Source organism: Cupressus sempervirens, chromosome 3 (genome assembly GCF_028749045.1).
Source record: "Cupressus sempervirens isolate cs-2001-9-10 chromosome 3, ASM2874904v1, whole genome shotgun sequence".
NCBI lineage: Eukaryota > Viridiplantae > Streptophyta > Pinopsida > Cupressales > Cupressaceae > Cupressus > Cupressus sempervirens.
In genome coordinates, this window is record NC_143120.1 from 85,778,189 (window position 1) to 85,795,182 (window position 16,994).

The window sequence follows — 16,994 nt, forward strand, 5'->3', positions numbered from 1 at the left end:
AAGCCCCTTAAGCTCATCAATTGATAAGTAGGAGATGATTTCCACAGCTAGTCAAATTGTGATGTGAATATCAGGATTTAACTGTGTGATTTTGAGTCAAACTCGATGACCCATGTTTCATGAGTAGTGATTCAACATGAATCCATCTCTCATGAGAATAAATGGAACACTTAGCACTCATTGGATCTAGGTGATGCTCACAGGGGTGAAGCACCGGGACTTCTCGGGAGGTCACCCATCCTAGTACTACTCCAGCCTGAGCGCGCTTAACTACGGAGTTTCCTCCATAGTTAAACCCAAAGCTTGCAACCCCATTTGCAAAACCTTCACCAAGTGTTGTGCCTTATGAACCATTCATTAGAAAGCCCCTTAAGCTCATCAATTGATAAGTAGGAGAACACTTAGCACTCATTGGATCTAGGTGATGCTCGCAGGGGTGAAGCACCGGGACTTCTCGGGAGGTCACCCATCCTAGTACTACTCCAGCCTGAGCGCGCTTAACTACGGAGTTTCCTCCATAGTTAAACCCAAAGCTTGCAACCCCATTTGCAAAACCTTCACCAAGTGTTGTGCCTTATGAACCATTCATTAGAAAGCCCCTTAAGGTCATCCTACTTATGAATTAATAGGATGTCCACCAGTCACGTCGAAGGGTTATTTCATGTATTCCAGTATTTTATTGAAGTTACTTTATGATTATTAAGTCATTTACTTTATAAAGTGACTTAAGTGACTACAGGACAAAAAATATGTTTAATCCCACATTCCTTGTACTTAGTGTTTGGAACAAAATTTGATGTTATAAAAAGGGAGTTGCATTGGGATTTACAATATACAAGAATTTATGAAAAAGTTATATTGTGAGTTCTGGTTGCTTAAATGTGCCTGGCTTGAAACTGGAGGACGAAAACCCTCAAGTTTCTGAGTTTCAAAGGAAGTTGGATGTCACCCCAACCTTCCTACATTCAGTGCAAACAAATTTGGGCAGAGAATTGGCAAATAAAAAGGTTTAGGAAATCAAAGGAGGTATGAGTTTTTTTTATGAATGGCAAACTCAAGCTCTGGGTTATTTTAGCTGCAAATATACAGTGTGGAGAATGGTTTTTTTTTCAGTTCAAGTTTAAAACGCAAATGCAGATGGTTATATGACAAGTTATTGCAAAGAACAAGTGTTGAACGCTGTGCATTGTAAGCACCCAGAAATACTCCTCACGGGTTGAGTTACAGTCATCATTTCCAGGCTTGAGCAGGAGATTTGTTGCCATGAACATTTGAGTATACGCCAAACCAGTCCGGATGAATGTGTGACTATGTCCACGATTAATAAAGGGGTCTGCGAACAGGAAGGTAGAGACTTGGGAGCCGCCATCAGCAAACCCTCACGTTGGAAGACCTTCAGAATACAGGTTGGGTGCAGTGTTTGGAAGGTGGGAAACCATTCAAATGAAGGCATTTTAACCCAACACGAATTACAGGAACCTTCCCATGCATGCGTAGTGTTAATACCAGTGGTTCATCTCTGTCATTGTGAGTGCCAGTCATCTTCATAGAGATTCGGACCTCAACTTCCATCAGCATTAAGGGAACACGGGTCTGTACATTCCAAATTTCATTCAGAATTTCTTACTAGCATTTACTGTGTATTTCATGCATTAATCTGAGAAATAATACCTGTATGAAACGTTTTTAGTGATTGGTTTTTTGCTTGTTAGCAATCTGGGCTGTGTGAATGTTAGTTCATTCATACATCTGATGAATATACAAGAGTAGCATTTATATATTTGCTATTGGTGAAGTCTTCAAGTGTATGGCAAGTTTTGGTGCAAGGTTTAAAATTTATTTACAGTAATATCTAAACACATTAAGACTACCATACAACTGTTTGACGAAATTCCTCACACCTGTACAGTCAGTATTTTTAGCTTAATTTGAGCTTCAGAATATTACATGTATCTACGCCAAATATATCCATGGCTAATAGACTATATCAGACAGAAGAAAAGGTAAACAAGTAACCAATAAAAGAATCATAATTTGCAGCAGTCTTCCAACCAATAGAAGGTGACCATGTTGATTCTGCACATGGAAAGATTGATAATGTGGAGAATTATGCATATCCCATGCATAAAGGAGAAAATAATATCATGGGAGAAGGAAGTTTGAGCAACAAATATTCAATAGAAACAGATTTTAAGATTCAGTCAGGGAAACAATAAATTATATACACATCAAAGAAGATATTTGAAATAATAAGAAGATCAGTCTATACTTGGATGATAGAATATACCAAATATGTTGCTTCCTTACATTAGTGAATATTTGGCTCAAGATAAATTTCAGTATAATTGCGAGTATTGAACAAGACATTCTAGATTCAATTCAAGATTGCTGCCGAAATCAAATGAGATACCAATTTGATCTATGAAAGTCAAGGACTATATACAAGGTTATCATTGCATATCATTTCACATTAGCACTGTGGTAGTGGGATTGTTAAGAGTGGCTGATGTAGATATCCTTATAGAATTGGTATCTGAACATTGAGAACATTGTCTTATGATATGATCTTAGCATGTCTTTGAGAGAACCATTGCTTGAAGGCCCTCTCAAAGAAAAATCAATAGGTATGATTCTAAAAAGACAATTTGCTCAAATACTTGGTGCAATGATTGTTCTTGTAGAAGACTTGAATTTTTCTAAAGACTCAGAGCTACAGAAGTTGTAGGCACACTGAATGCTTAATGTTCAAAGTGTATGGAGATAAAGTTTATTCATCGAAGGGAATGCATCTATGTTATAGGGAGCAGCTGAAGAATCTTCTTTAATACACATCCTTTGACCATAAGAGATAAGTATTTTCTTAAAGAATGTATATAATTTTTTTTATTTATGAGTTCATGAGATAACATTAGGAAGGATGTTAATGAGCATCTGGAGATCGAATACTAATTTCTAATTTTATTTTCATATGATAGTCAACCTCTTAATATTATCCATACAACAAAGTGGGGTTTATATTTGAATAATATATTGGCCTTGAAGATTTAAATTATTTCATTGAGTCTTGGGAAGCAAAATTCTGGAGTTGAGTGAGTATCATCTCTACGTCTTTTGTTGGCACCTCTTACAAACTCTGTGTAGATTGTTCAAGGAAGTGGCAGCCTCAAAGGCAACAAGAACTAGGCGGACTTTTCATATTTGTAATTGGTGTTGTGGATTATAATGAAGTCAAAATACAACACTGTATTGCTATTCTGATGTAATATTGCAAGCCAAGTGCTTGTCAAAATAGCAGCCAAAGTCTGACGAATGCTTAAATGCACTCAAATTGTTTGATGATATACTTTGTGAAATAACAGCACAAGTTAAATTTTTTGGTTAGAATTGGTCTGTGGGATATTATTGAGTAAAATCACTTTGGGTTTCATTCAAAAACATGTCTTAACAACTGGATATGATAGAAGGATGGTTGTCTTCAAATCTAAGTTGCCGGTTCGTGGTTCGGGTTCAAGAACCGGTTTGCTGGTTCAACGAAATTTTGGAAAGGGGTTTGGGTTCGTTTGGGTTCGTTAGTACAAAAACATGTAAATATATATATATACATTTTTATGAAGCATGAGTTAAAATTAGAATGTAGCATAGTACCATAAACACATTTAAAACTTTAAAACAGCATAAACAATAACATATCAATGTATCATGGTGAGCATACCATCATATAGTAACATAGTTCAATCAACTTCAACATCAAAGATGAAAGATTCAAAACATTTAAAATATCAAGTTCGAGTGTCATTGTTTCACGTTCAATGTTTAACAGTAACTAATAGAATGAAAATCTATTAAAATTCTGAATTTCTAGTTCTAAGTTCTTCATTCTTCATCTTCATCTTCTTCATATTCATCTTCTTCTTCTTCATCTTCTTCTTCATCTCCTCCTTCTCCGCCTACGCTATTACTTGCACCAAGGCCAATGGGATCAGCAGCAGAATCAACAATGGTATTGGCATCAAAGTCATCAAAATCATCAATTGTAAGTGCAGTAGTGGAAGCATCCAAGTCCACAATCTCTGGATCTACATCCCACTTCTTTGTCTCGCCTTCTTTGTATTCTTGACTCTTGTGCGAAAGAAGACGCAAGTTGTTATGCACAAATACCAGGTTCTCGGCTTTTTTTGATTGCAACTTATTGCGCTTCACCGAGTGGATGAAAGAATAGGTGCTCTAATTTCTTTCTGATGTAGAAGAACTAGCAACCTATAAAGACAACATAAGGTAGGCAATTAAAAAGGAATTAATTCAATCTTATTAAAAAATTCTTTTGAAGATAAAGTGAGCTAATTTAAAAATAAAATAAAACTTACTTGTGATATAACTTTGATTGCAAGGGGCTGCAATGTTCGAAATTTTTGGCCATGGAGGTACCACTAACCATGAGCATGCTTCTTGAACCGATGACGAAGAGCATCATTACTTAGACCTGTAGCATTGACAAATGCTATGAACTCATCCATGATTACATCTCTTATATCATCATCAGGAAATATTCTTTTAAATGCTGCTTGGTACCTGTCAGACACTTCCATATCTCTATATGGTGGCAACCTTCCTGGTAGATCACAATATTGTGAGCTATAGTATTTGGGGGTCAAGGCATAGACAAGCAAATGTAATGGAGTGGTCATTTTGTTCCATCTTTCATTAATTATTTTTTGCACTTGTTTGAAAAAGGTCTCTTGCGGATCTTGCTCCTGCTCATTTATAACTTGCCTGATCTTCTCAATCATTGAGTCTATTCCATCATAGATCTCTCCAAGGCAAGGCCTATCCATGTCAGTGTACCTAAGCATGCTCATAATGGGCTCGGTGATCTTAAGGAGATGTTCCACACGTTCCCACCATGAGCCAGCCAATAGCCTATCCTTTATTTTGTTTGCCCTTTCAGTGTTCTTTTGCTTCCATACACCCCAATTGTTGCTGATTACCATACCTTGAAGTGCATCTTTCACTTGCACAAGTCGTTGTAAGACGACTATATGTGATGCAAAACGGGTCTCAGCAACCTGTGACATAAATTAGAGGAAAAAACAACTATTAGATACATATTTTAGAAAACTAAGAAAAGTATACACATTGGCAATTGCACAAGTAAAATATGAAAAATCAGAAATTGTCAAATATTAAAAATTAAATTACTAATTTGAGTTCAAGTTCATTTACCTTCAATAGCTCCAATTTTGAGTAGTTCCTGAAAAGAGATTGAGTCATGTGGTGGTTTGTGACAAACATTTGTATGTCCTCAGCCTCTTCATAGACTGTTTTGATTCACTCAGTTTGGTTCCCAATCTTTTGTAGCATAAGATTGAGTGAATGGACTACACAAGGTGTCCAAAAGATATGTGGATATCGTGATTCAACCAACAAACCTGCTACTCTACAATTCTTTGCATTGTCCGTTATGACTTGGACAATGTTTCTTGCACCCACTTGTTCAATGGCCTCAATTGAGATATCAGCAATAAATGGCTCATCTTTTACTTTGCCCTCACAATCCACCGCTTTTAGAAACATTGCCCCTTTAGGGGACACCGCAAGGACATTGATCAAGGGACGGTTCCTAGAATCCTTCCAGCCATCTGAAACAATTGTCACCCCTGTCTCAACCCATGAGTCCCTTATGGGCTTCAATTGATTTTCAACCCGTTGGACCTCATCATCCAATAAGGTGGTGCGCACTTTCTCGTACCCAGGGCCACAATACCCTTTTGGAGCTTCATTGGCACCCCTCAACATGTCCTTCCAAAGCAGAGAGCGGACAATATTAAAAGACAACCCATTTGCATAGAAGCATCTTCCCACCTTAATGTTAGCAATATCCCGGTCCTTGTTTTGAAAAGAAGTTTCTATTGGCCCCTTTTAAAGTACAATGGGGATAGATTCAGTGTCAGTGTCCATTGTAGTATTGAAGAAGGGGTGGTCTTGTACAATAACATCTAAGGGGGGCTACATTCTCTTAGCTTTTTTACTTTTATTGCTACTACTACCGAGTTCTATTGCCCTACGTTCTTCTTTCTCTTCTGCTGCCTAATGCTCTTCAATATATTTTAACACGGTGTGATTTGATATAGGGACACCATTTTTGCTAGGGCATTTCTTGACTCCTCTTCAAGTATAACCACATAGATGGCCTACCACACGATAATAAGAACTATTTCTTTCTACATCACATCCTCGACATCTCCAACGGAATGCACCACCTCCTGGAATGGGTTTTATAATGTCTACATACTTCCATAGAGGAGAATCGGAGTTGGTTTCCATTCTTTGTTCGATGTTGCCTATTGATGAAGAGGTAGATGACATTACTTTCGAACCTTTCCCTATGGCAAGCAATTACTAATTAGATATATGTTCATAATCTATATGCAAGAAAATGACGAATTTTGAAATAATGGAAAAGATTCAAGAACTTAGAACATATGAAGATTGAAAGAGAAATGAACAAAAATGGAAAAACTAGAACAAAACAATAGTAAATGGAATAAGATCTTACCTCTTGGTCCTTTTCCAGCCATTGCAAGTTTGCAAATGTGTATAAATAATGCACAAACATTTCAAGAACACCAACAAGTTAATCTTCAACCTCCTCCTTGCACAACCGGATGCTTGCTCAAAAACTTATGTGCTCTCCTTCAAGGCAAAACAACCTATTTAGAAACATCAAATGACTATGAGAGAGCAAAAAACCAATTCATAACACCTTTTTAGAGTACGTGGACCCCAAAAATTATTAAAAAATGCAAATAAATCACTTTATTTCCGCGTCCGTGGGCGGGTTCTTGGCTGGGTTCGAACTTGGTTCGATTTTCCTAGCCTAGTCCGCCCAGGTTCGAACCAGGATTCGAAAATCGAACCCTGGTCGAACCTTGGTCAAACCGGACCAGAATCTCGAACCGGTTTGAACCAGTTCGAGGTCCGGAGGGGGGGAGGGGTACCCGTGTAACTTAGCTTCAAATTGAAGAGAGAGGGACCTTCCTATGTTGTCTTTATGGATTGGGTTGAGACATTTGTCGAGGGGAAAGAATCTATACAAATTATGATTAGTTTGTTGATTTGAAGAGGAGGGATTCAACATTCTGAGGGAGAAACTAGAAGATACCGCCTAAATTGACTGTCAAATAGACTAAGGTTCTTAGATCTATTAAATAAAAAAAGAAGTTTTCCATATTTGATGTGATGCAAATTGTTCAACAATATAAGAGTGGGAATTTTACACTATGGGCGGAATAATAATCAATGTCCCATTCCCATTGTTTGACAAATGCTTATATTTAGACGTTTTCAAGGAAGCAACTTGTATCAAGGATGTTAATGTAAAGATAAGTATTTATCACCCTAAAGTGTTACATTTATCTATGACACTTTATTAGAGGAAACCTTGTACGAGAAAGTTAAAAGGTTGATATTAGACTCAGAGGAAGTTTGACATTCCATCAGAAGCAACCTTGGATGGAAAAAGTAAATAGATTAAGAGGGAGAAGTTCAAGGTGAAATTCCTTGTAATGCATTCTTCTCGGTGAGAGAAGTTTGAGGTGAAAACCCTTGTTCCACCCTCTAGTTGCGGCTATGGTGGATCCACCCTCTAACTTGGTTCATGGTGGATATCATGTGAGTTACTAAATGATTCTATAGAAAAACATCATGAGAGGTGATGATCTTTTGTCGATGTTTGTGTATGGTTGCTATTGTAAGGTGACAATCTTAGCAATGGCTTGACCTGTCATCATGATGGACTACATTGAGTTGCTGTCCCCAAGATCATAATAACAAATGTGTCATGATGGATTACATTAAGTTGTTGTCCCAGAATGAGCTGAAGATCACAATTGTTATCTGATAGGCTACATTCAGTTGTTGTCCTGGAATGAGCTGGAGATTAGATAGCACATATCCTTCTAGGATATAACATATTCTTTTGATAGGCATCATGAACTTGATGGTAGTGCACATACCATAAGAATATGAGATTGGTAAATTATGATAGGAGTACGATGAATATCACATGGTTGATATTCCTTGTTGAATCATACTTTTGATGATATTGAAAGATAACATCCAATTTTGGTGGATATGATATGATATCCTTAAATATGTCATTTCCAAGAATATCATTGATATGATATCTCTCTATATGCTTGAGAGCATAATGTGTTCTATAAAAATTCTCCCTAGCTAAGAGGGAGTGTTGATGTTGTAGCTTTAGTTGAATTGAATTGATCTAAAGATATACTTGTTATTGTTATTGGTTAAACATTATTGCAATTAGTTAATCATCAATTAGAAAAACTCACACACACACACACATATATTGTCTAATGATGATTAACTTATAATTTACCATAGAGACATGTCTCTTCTACTGGTGTGTGTGTATCTGCATTTTGAACACAGAAATAATGGAAGTGTTATTACATTTGCAGAAAACAATCCTAGAAAAACTAACACCTGAAATATCACCGCACATAAAGAGGCTCAACCAATTGCCATTGATGAGGGGAACCGAAGCCAGAGTATTCAGCATTCTCAGACAAAAGTTGCCCAGTGCTTGCATTAGATTAAAAATCATTAGGCCAGCTTTTTGTCAGCACTCAAGAACACCTTCAAATCTATTGTTAGTATGTGTTTCAGTTTTTCAATTTCTTCTCTCCACAAGATTTTTGGAGCTGAAGGAAAACTGACCAAACTAATCCAATTGCTCAATAAACAAGGACCTCCTTCAGTCTGTCCAGTCTAACTGCACCCCCTAAAAATGACTTCCACTATTAGCTTTACTACATCCCCAATTCTCTAACAGCTCTGCTATGGTATTGCATGCAATCTCCCAAGCCTACCGAACCATTATACTCCTAGTCCTAGAGTCTTTTTGGTTTTTGAATGAGGATAGTCTCTTTGGACATAGTTTGTCTCAGACCACTACAACCTTGGAAGTCACTTACACCCAAAAGAAAAGGAAGATAGGGAGACCTCCACAAGCTGCACTGAAAAGAATCAATGAAAGTATCATTGAGGTTGGCTGTTAAGTAAGATTCTAAGGACATGGAGAAAGAAACACAGAAGATATCCGTAGAAGTTCTGATAAATTGTGATCAACAACAATCTGAGTGCATTCATCAAGTTCAAAATGTCCAAGATAATTTTGGTGACTATTTTATTTATCTAACACACAATTATCGAAAATTGCAGAGTCTAACAGAGGTGTTAAAATAAATCTTAGAAACCAATGGGATTACAAAATGCTACCTTGCTGAAGTAAAGCAGTAGAATGTAAAAGAGTATTAAGATAGACTCTCGGCTACCCACCCTTAAGCTAGGGGTTTGCACCCACAGATGGAGAGGTGCTATTGGCAACAAAATATTTTCAAACCCTCATCCAAACCAGCAGCTACACGCTGCTACAGTGCAGAAAGGAAGGCTACAAACTTGGACTAGCAGAGCACTGACAATATTACAAAGCATAGTTCACAGACTCAGACTGGAAAGTTCTTGGCAAGCAACTTGATGAACTTTGCAAACTATGATACAAAGGACAAACCAAGGACAAACCTTCCCCCTGTTGAGGATCATAGATCAGATGTGGTATGATAGAGAGGGCTGCTACTAATGATAGTGTTGTAGTATATGTTTTCCAACTGCAGCTTCCCCTTTCATTTATAGGAGAGTGAGAGAATAGACATGTCCCTTCATGGGACATGTCTATTCATTATCATAATTAAACTCATACATATACATATACATATCTTGATGTAATTTATCCCTCTTAGCTAGGGAGGATAATCACATATGGTATCAAGAGTATTGGCCTTCAAGAATATCAACATATGGTATTCACCAAAACTCTCAGTATTGGTCTCTAGAATATCAACACTTGATATTCACCATGTACTCAATAAGGCAACGGTCTACAAAATATCAACATATGATATTCACCATTTTGATATCACATTTGAGCATTAGTCTCCAGAATAACAATATATGATATTCACTACATACTTTGAGTAACAGTCTTCAGAATGTTGAGATGCAAGATGTTCACCAGGTACTGTGAGTAATGGTCTTCTGGACATCATGTTGCATGATATACATCAAGTACTCAGTGTAATGGCCTCTAGAACATCAATTTGCATTACATTAACCATGTACTCAAAAATGTTTATAAGGTATGTACACTCGCATTCTCATAATGCGTACCATATAAGCGTCCACCATGTAAAGTATAGTCTATCATGCTCTGCATAGACATCGTAAGATATCCATCTTAATAGAAAATTAAGTTATTGTAAGATCATCACCTTTCATTAACTTATGCAAATACAAGTGACATCATTTGGAAGTCATCACTTACTCATGATGTACATAGGGGGTAGGCCCATTAAAAATCACAATCATAAGGTATATTCATGAGTCATAGTCCTCTTGACTGCTACAATTTATTGATCACTGGAGAATCCATCTCATCATGGTTTACTCCCTCTGAATCGATACGATTGAGATCACTGAACGCTGATTGAACCATATCCTCTATTTGCTCCCTTTCTTTTAAGTTTGCCTCTAATGAAATGTTAGGGTCCCTCTGAATCTCAATCTCCCTCTTTCTGCTGTAACTTTCTAGGAGGAAAAGATCAAGGCACATAACTCTTATGGTACCTATTGAAAATTAAAAATAAGAATGTTAGTAATTTAACTCATGTCTATTACTGACAATAACATAAATGATTGTAACATAACTCTTTATTTTATATTTTCAATAATAGAAGTAAAATAACATAATACTTAATCTTTTACCTTTCATACTCCAACAATGAATCTTACAAACATTACATCAGAATATTCAATATCATTTTGAATGAATATTTATAATTCAAATGCAATTATACATATATATATATATATATATATAAAATTGATTGCCACATATTTTCTCAATTATAATATCTCATATAATATTTATTAAACATAAGAAAGAATATAAAATGGACATTACCCGTAAAGAATACCTTATTACTTGCCTTTATTGGCTTGGTACCCAATGCCTCTACCTCCCTAAAGCCCTTTGTTCACATTTTGTATGAAGTTACTATTCAACCTGACCCCCGATAATAATTTGCCCCCTTTCTTTGTGTTTGGTCCACGTTCCTTGCTATTGGTCAAATCCATCCTGTCATTCCCTTTTCTTGCAATTTCTTGTGCTTCCATTTCTGAAGCTTTTATAAATTTCAAATATTTATTTCTATAAGGTAAGCCAAATACATCTGCTAGCAAATACTCCTGCACACAAATATTTCTTTCACTTCAATGAATACATTTGGAGCTCCATATAAGTAATCTGCATAAACTTTACTATCATTTGAAATTCGTGAGATGATATAGATTGTTGTTCATTAAAGTTGGAAACGATTCTCCGTTATTAGTCCCTGCCTTATATGTAAGGCAGGGATTAATGTTTTCAATGGACCCCTGCCTATTTATTTTTGCTGCTAAGCGACATATTTTTGAGTTTCAAATGTTAGATTTAATAATTAATTATTGGATACTATTTTCAGTTTTTTAATTGGCCCAAACTGAATTTGCCAGGGGTTTAAACATTTTTAGAGAAATTAAATTCGGAAAAAAATAGAAGAAGCCAGGCAGCCATAATGATGAGGCATTAAATGTGCAGCAGAGAGGAGGCATTAAATGTGCTGCAGAGAGAGTTACGTGGAGGACATCAGAAGCATTTAATAGACGAGCATGACTACCAACATGGAGTTAGAATCATGTAGCATTGCCAATTTACCGATTAACATTCTGATTGGAGTTTCAGCAGGCTATAAGTTAATATATTCCGCTCACTAGAAGTGTCTGTGTATACCAGCGAACTGTGCAACAAACTGTGGAGCTTTGACACTATGTAGCTGTACAACTTTCTGTACTTGTCTCTGTAATGCTCTGTTCGCCCTGCTGAGTTATTGCTTTTATTCTATGTAATTTTAAGTTTGCAATAGAGGTTTGTGGAAACTGTTTTTAGGTTCCGCATCATGTTATTGTCTTTATCCTATTTGTATTGCCTGCTTTAAAGAAAACTTTCTACTACAAGATCTTCAGCTGAACAACTTTTCAAGTTGGGGGACACCACCTTGAACAAGAATTTATAAGTTTTATTGATACTATTGAGCAAAGTTCAGACAGTTTTTCCTCTTTGACGTTATTGATTAAAGTTACAGTTCAGACTTTCTCTAGAGGTTCTCTAGAGGCTGTGAGTTGCACAGGCGTTCTAATTTGAGAGAGAGACTGTTTTTTTCATGTCATAAGTAATTTGTAAAGCCAACTGCTGCAGTAGAGTGAAACTCGGAAATAAGGATTTAACAACAAACCCCCAAAATACATGAGAATACTTAAACATGGAACAGGGGGCTGAAACAATTTTATCACATCATAAATTCTAAAATTCAAGAAGAGCGCACCAATTTAAGCATCACTCCCAATCAACTAAAGTAACTGTAGAAATTCAATGTCCATCATGATCAGAGAAATTGTAGTTATTGGCAGATTAATATTTTATATTTAATTAAAAAACACTTGAAAAAAAAATTAGATTTTGTATAAAATATAAAGAAACTATGATCTTTTATCCTGATTAAAAAAATTATGTCACCAAATCTAAGAAGCACTTCTAATTTTTGAAGCAGATATGGGATACAAGGATTTTCTTTTTTCTTTGGATGTAGATGCAGGAGGAAACTTGTGTGTATATATATATATATATATATGCAAAGAAATGTAAGAAATATACTAAAACAAAATCATTTGATAGTATGACTATGAATATATGATACTTAACCCTTTATCAAAATTCAGGATATTTCAAAATTCATATGATATATCAATATCAATATGTGCTTGTCCAACATTAGCGTTTAGTCTTTGACAATAAGTTCAAATAAGTCATGTTCAAGATTTTAACAAAATAAAAACATAGTTAATGATTGAAGATTCATTCAATTAGAGTCTGACTCTGAATAATAGGGATTCCCAAGAAAATCCACATTCTCATCATCATCTCCAACTGCTGAAAGATCATTTGAACCAAACATGGTTCCACTTATGCTCGATGCACCACGTGCCACGCTATCATCATCAGCATCTCCAACTGTAATAAGATCACGAAGTGTTGCATCCAAATCTGCACACTCAAGGGCTACATCCCAAAGCTTTGTTGCCCCTTCCTTGTAATGATCATTCTTACGTGACAAAAGACGCAAGTTGGTGTGGACAAAGACCAAGTCCTCAGCTTTCTTAGAGCCCAACTAGTTGCGCTTCATTGAATGGATAAAGGAGTATGTACTCCAATACCTTTCAGCAGCAGAAGAACTAGCAATCTAGATAGTTGTCACAAAACATACAAATGAAAAACAAATTAATTTTAAAGAATGTGTGAAACACTAAATTCTAGGATGCAAGTGTAAACATAAAAGTTTAAAACAAATTTACAAAACAAAATAAAAAACTTACTTGTGATAGGACCTTGATTGCAAGAGGTTGAAGATGCTTGTAAGGTTGACCATACATGTCCCACCATGTGATAGCTCCCATTCTATTTTGGTCCTTTAGTGCAAATGGAGAATGCCTTAACCCCGAAACAAACAACCCAAATTCTTCCCTCAATTTTTCATGCATTTCTACTAGTGGGAAGAGTCTTGTAAGAGCTTTGTGGCACCCCTTAGCAACCTCCTCATCCGCAAATGGTACAACTCTACCTGGCATACCAACTACCTTTTCACTATGGTACCTAGGAGATAAGGCATATGCAAGGAGGTGCAATGGGGTAGTCATCTTATTCCAGCGATGGTGGATAATTGCTTGCACTTGTTTGCATAAGGCTTCGCATTGTGTGGGGTAACTCTCATGTGCTTGTATAGAATGTTTTACCTTCTCAACCATGGTGTCCATGCCATCATACACATCCCCCAAGCAAGGTGTATCTGTATCAGCAAAACGGAGCATAGTCATGATGGGCTCGGTGAAATCCAATACATATGCCACACGAGCCCACCAACTCTCATTCAAGATCAAATCCCTGATCCTTTGTGCTCTTTCTAAATTTGAGATCTTCCATACGCCCCATTGATTACCGATGACAATTTGGCTTAATGCAACTTTTACCTTGAGGAGTCGTCTCATAACAATTGTATGAGATGCAAAATGGGTCTCAGCAACCTAAGCAAATTAACAACATGTCAATTGACAATATAATTATAAATTTTAATTTTTAACTAAATTACAAATCCATGAAACTTATTAATTTAAAAAAATCAATTTACATTCAGCAACTCCAATTTGGAGTATGTTCTAAAAATGGATTGTGACATGTGGTGGTTGGTCACAAACATCTGTATGTCCTCCCCCTCTTTGTATATGTTCTTCAACCGCTCTACTTCAGTGCCAATCCTTTGTATGATCAAGTTAAGGGAGTGAACAATGCATGGGGTCCAAAAATATGCTCATACCGACTCTCAACTAAAGTACCTGCACCCCTACAATTTTTGGCATTGTCTGTGACCACCTGTACCACATTCTCACTACCCACCATCTTGATGGCCTCGATGAGAATTCTAGAAATGAATTCAGAATCCTTCACTTGCCCCTTACAATCAATAGCCTTCAAAAACATCACCCCTTTGGGGAAAACTGCAATCACATTAATCAGTGGCCGGTTTCTTGTATCCTTCCAACCATCTGACACAATAGTTAGACCCGAGGTTTTCCAAGATTTTTTGATTGGTTGAAGGTCTTTCTCTACGTGTCTTCTCTTGTTGCAATAGAGTTGTACGCACCTTTTCATACCTCGGGCTTGTGTAGTCAGTTGGTGATTCTTTGATTGCTGCCACCATTTCCTTCCAATATGGTGATATCACCAAGTTGAAAGGAAGCCCATTCGCATAGAGGCAACGTGCAATAGCTTCATCAGTGCAGTCTCTTGCCTCCAATTTAAATGCCGTGTGCAATGGGCCTCTTTTGCGGGTTGAAATTCCCACTTCTTCCTCATCCTCTCGTAGCACAGGTACTTCCAAGAATGGGTGTTGGGAGGATGCAATTGGTTTAGTGGGTGCATGCAACTTGCTCTTTGAGGAAGGACGTTGATAGTAGCTTTTTTTTGATCTATTCATCAATGCATCAGCAACTTTTTGTTCTCTTACAAATGAAAGTATTTTTGCAGTAGTCATCCCAGTACCATTTTTGCCTTTGCACATTGCAAATCCTTTGTCAGCAGAGCCCATAAAATGAAGCTTCACTCAGGAATATGAGCTATTGAAAGATTTTCCTTTGTTTCTTTGACAATAATTGCACTTTCGATAGTATGAGCCACCTCTTGAAACTTGTGATATCTGTGTTGTATGTCTTCACAAGGAGAACTTATATCAATTTTGAAATTATCAGTCCCTTCCCCTCCTTGGCCCCCCACTGAAATTTGACTAGCACTACCACTAGTATCCATTCTTGCCTAGTTTTTTGCAACCTATTCTATAAGAAAATAAATAAATTTTAATTATGTCCTAACAACTATGAACATCATGCATACAAATGGAAAGAAGTGAGAAAAAACTACTAAAATAGATACCCAAAGTTGCTTCTACATATCTTTCAAAAACAAAAATTTGAAAACAGAAACTTGAAAAAAATCTTCAAGAACTTGAAAAAAATCATCAAAAACTCTAAAAAATTCATCAAAATACTCAAGAATGGGATTGATCACTTACCTTGAATGATTTAAACTCCTTTGAGAAACCTATCTCTCCCTCTTTGATCAATCCTCTTCGAAAATGTTGAACTTGGCTTCACAATGACAATGGAAACTAGAAACCAAATGAGAAGTGGCTGTAGGTGCAAACAAAGTTCTAAAATGAGTTGTGAATGCTTCAATATTCACCTTTAGGGTTGTTTTAGGGTTTCATAAGCAAAAAAACCTAAAAATGCAATTACAACACATGTTTAATTGGCAACTTAAGTGTTATACAATGTTTTTAATTATTTTTTTTTTCACTTTTCTAGCTGTTGGGCCCGTGGATGCTCCCGGATGCGTCCAGAAGCCCTGTGGATGCTAGCCAGAAGCCAGCTGCAGGCTCCCGGATGCGTCTAGAAGACACTAACTTCTAGACTCATCCGGGAGCTTGCAGCTGTCTTTCGACTAAACTGGCTTCCAGATGCATCCGAGAGCTTGCGGCTAGCTTCCGGCCAGCATCCGTAGGGCTTCCAGAAGCATCCCGCATCCGTTCGCATCCGATGCGGAAGCCTCTGCATTTTGGTACAAATCGGTATCCTAGTTTAAAAAGTTAGATTTTCAATCAGATGTACAAAATTATTATCTTGTATACTGGTCAAAGAGAAATAGGATGATTTATACAATGCAAAAAAAAACAAAACCCGAGAACCACTTCTAATTTCTTAAATTCAGCATCTGACTTTGAGCTTGAGATTTTTCATTTACTAGCCTTTTGAATTGGAGTTTATGTTGTCTATTAGGTTTACCAGCATTTAAAACTAAATAATTAGCTACACAAACCAAATTTATAGAATTTTTTTTTGAAGTAATCAATCTCTTACCATTGATAACTGAATCACGAATCGTAGTCCTATGTATATTTGTGTCGTTGTGCAATATAACTTAAGCAAAATGAATCAAGTCTAAGATTTTACTTCTATTCTCAAGAATACAAGTCGGATCCCATTTATTTAGTATTAAAAAACAAATTCAATTTTATGGCAAAAGTTGTATCATTCATTTGGAGACGTGCTCTACATAGTTTCAAATAGTCTCTAATATCTATACAATTCTCAGAATAGTTTGTATACAAGAATCGAGTATCCAATAAAATATGCCCAACATTTAAACTTTATCAAACTATGAAAAAATCAATCAATGCCAATATATTTTTAATTACTTACGATTTTGCATTTTT

At 36.4% G+C, this 16,994-nt stretch overlaps 1 protein-coding gene across 6 annotated transcripts in view; it reads left to right on the forward strand.

The window, feature by feature from the left end:
• The window catches only part of LOC149564902 (succinate dehydrogenase [ubiquinone] flavoprotein subunit, mitochondrial), a 141,012-nt gene that overhangs the window by 120,228 nt on the left and 3,790 nt on the right, over positions 1-16,994 (forward strand). The window contains exon 18 of one of the 6 annotated variants that reach the window (XM_089818446.1): positions 11,632-11,759. The exons of the other annotated variants lie outside the window; for them this stretch is intronic. Within the exon in view, the coding sequence (XP_089674572.1) occupies positions 11,632-11,674 (43 nt within the window). The 3' untranslated portion in view covers positions 11,675-11,759. Of the gene's footprint in view, positions 1-11,631; positions 11,760-16,994 lie in introns of those variants that run through there. 6 annotated transcript variants of the gene reach the window in all.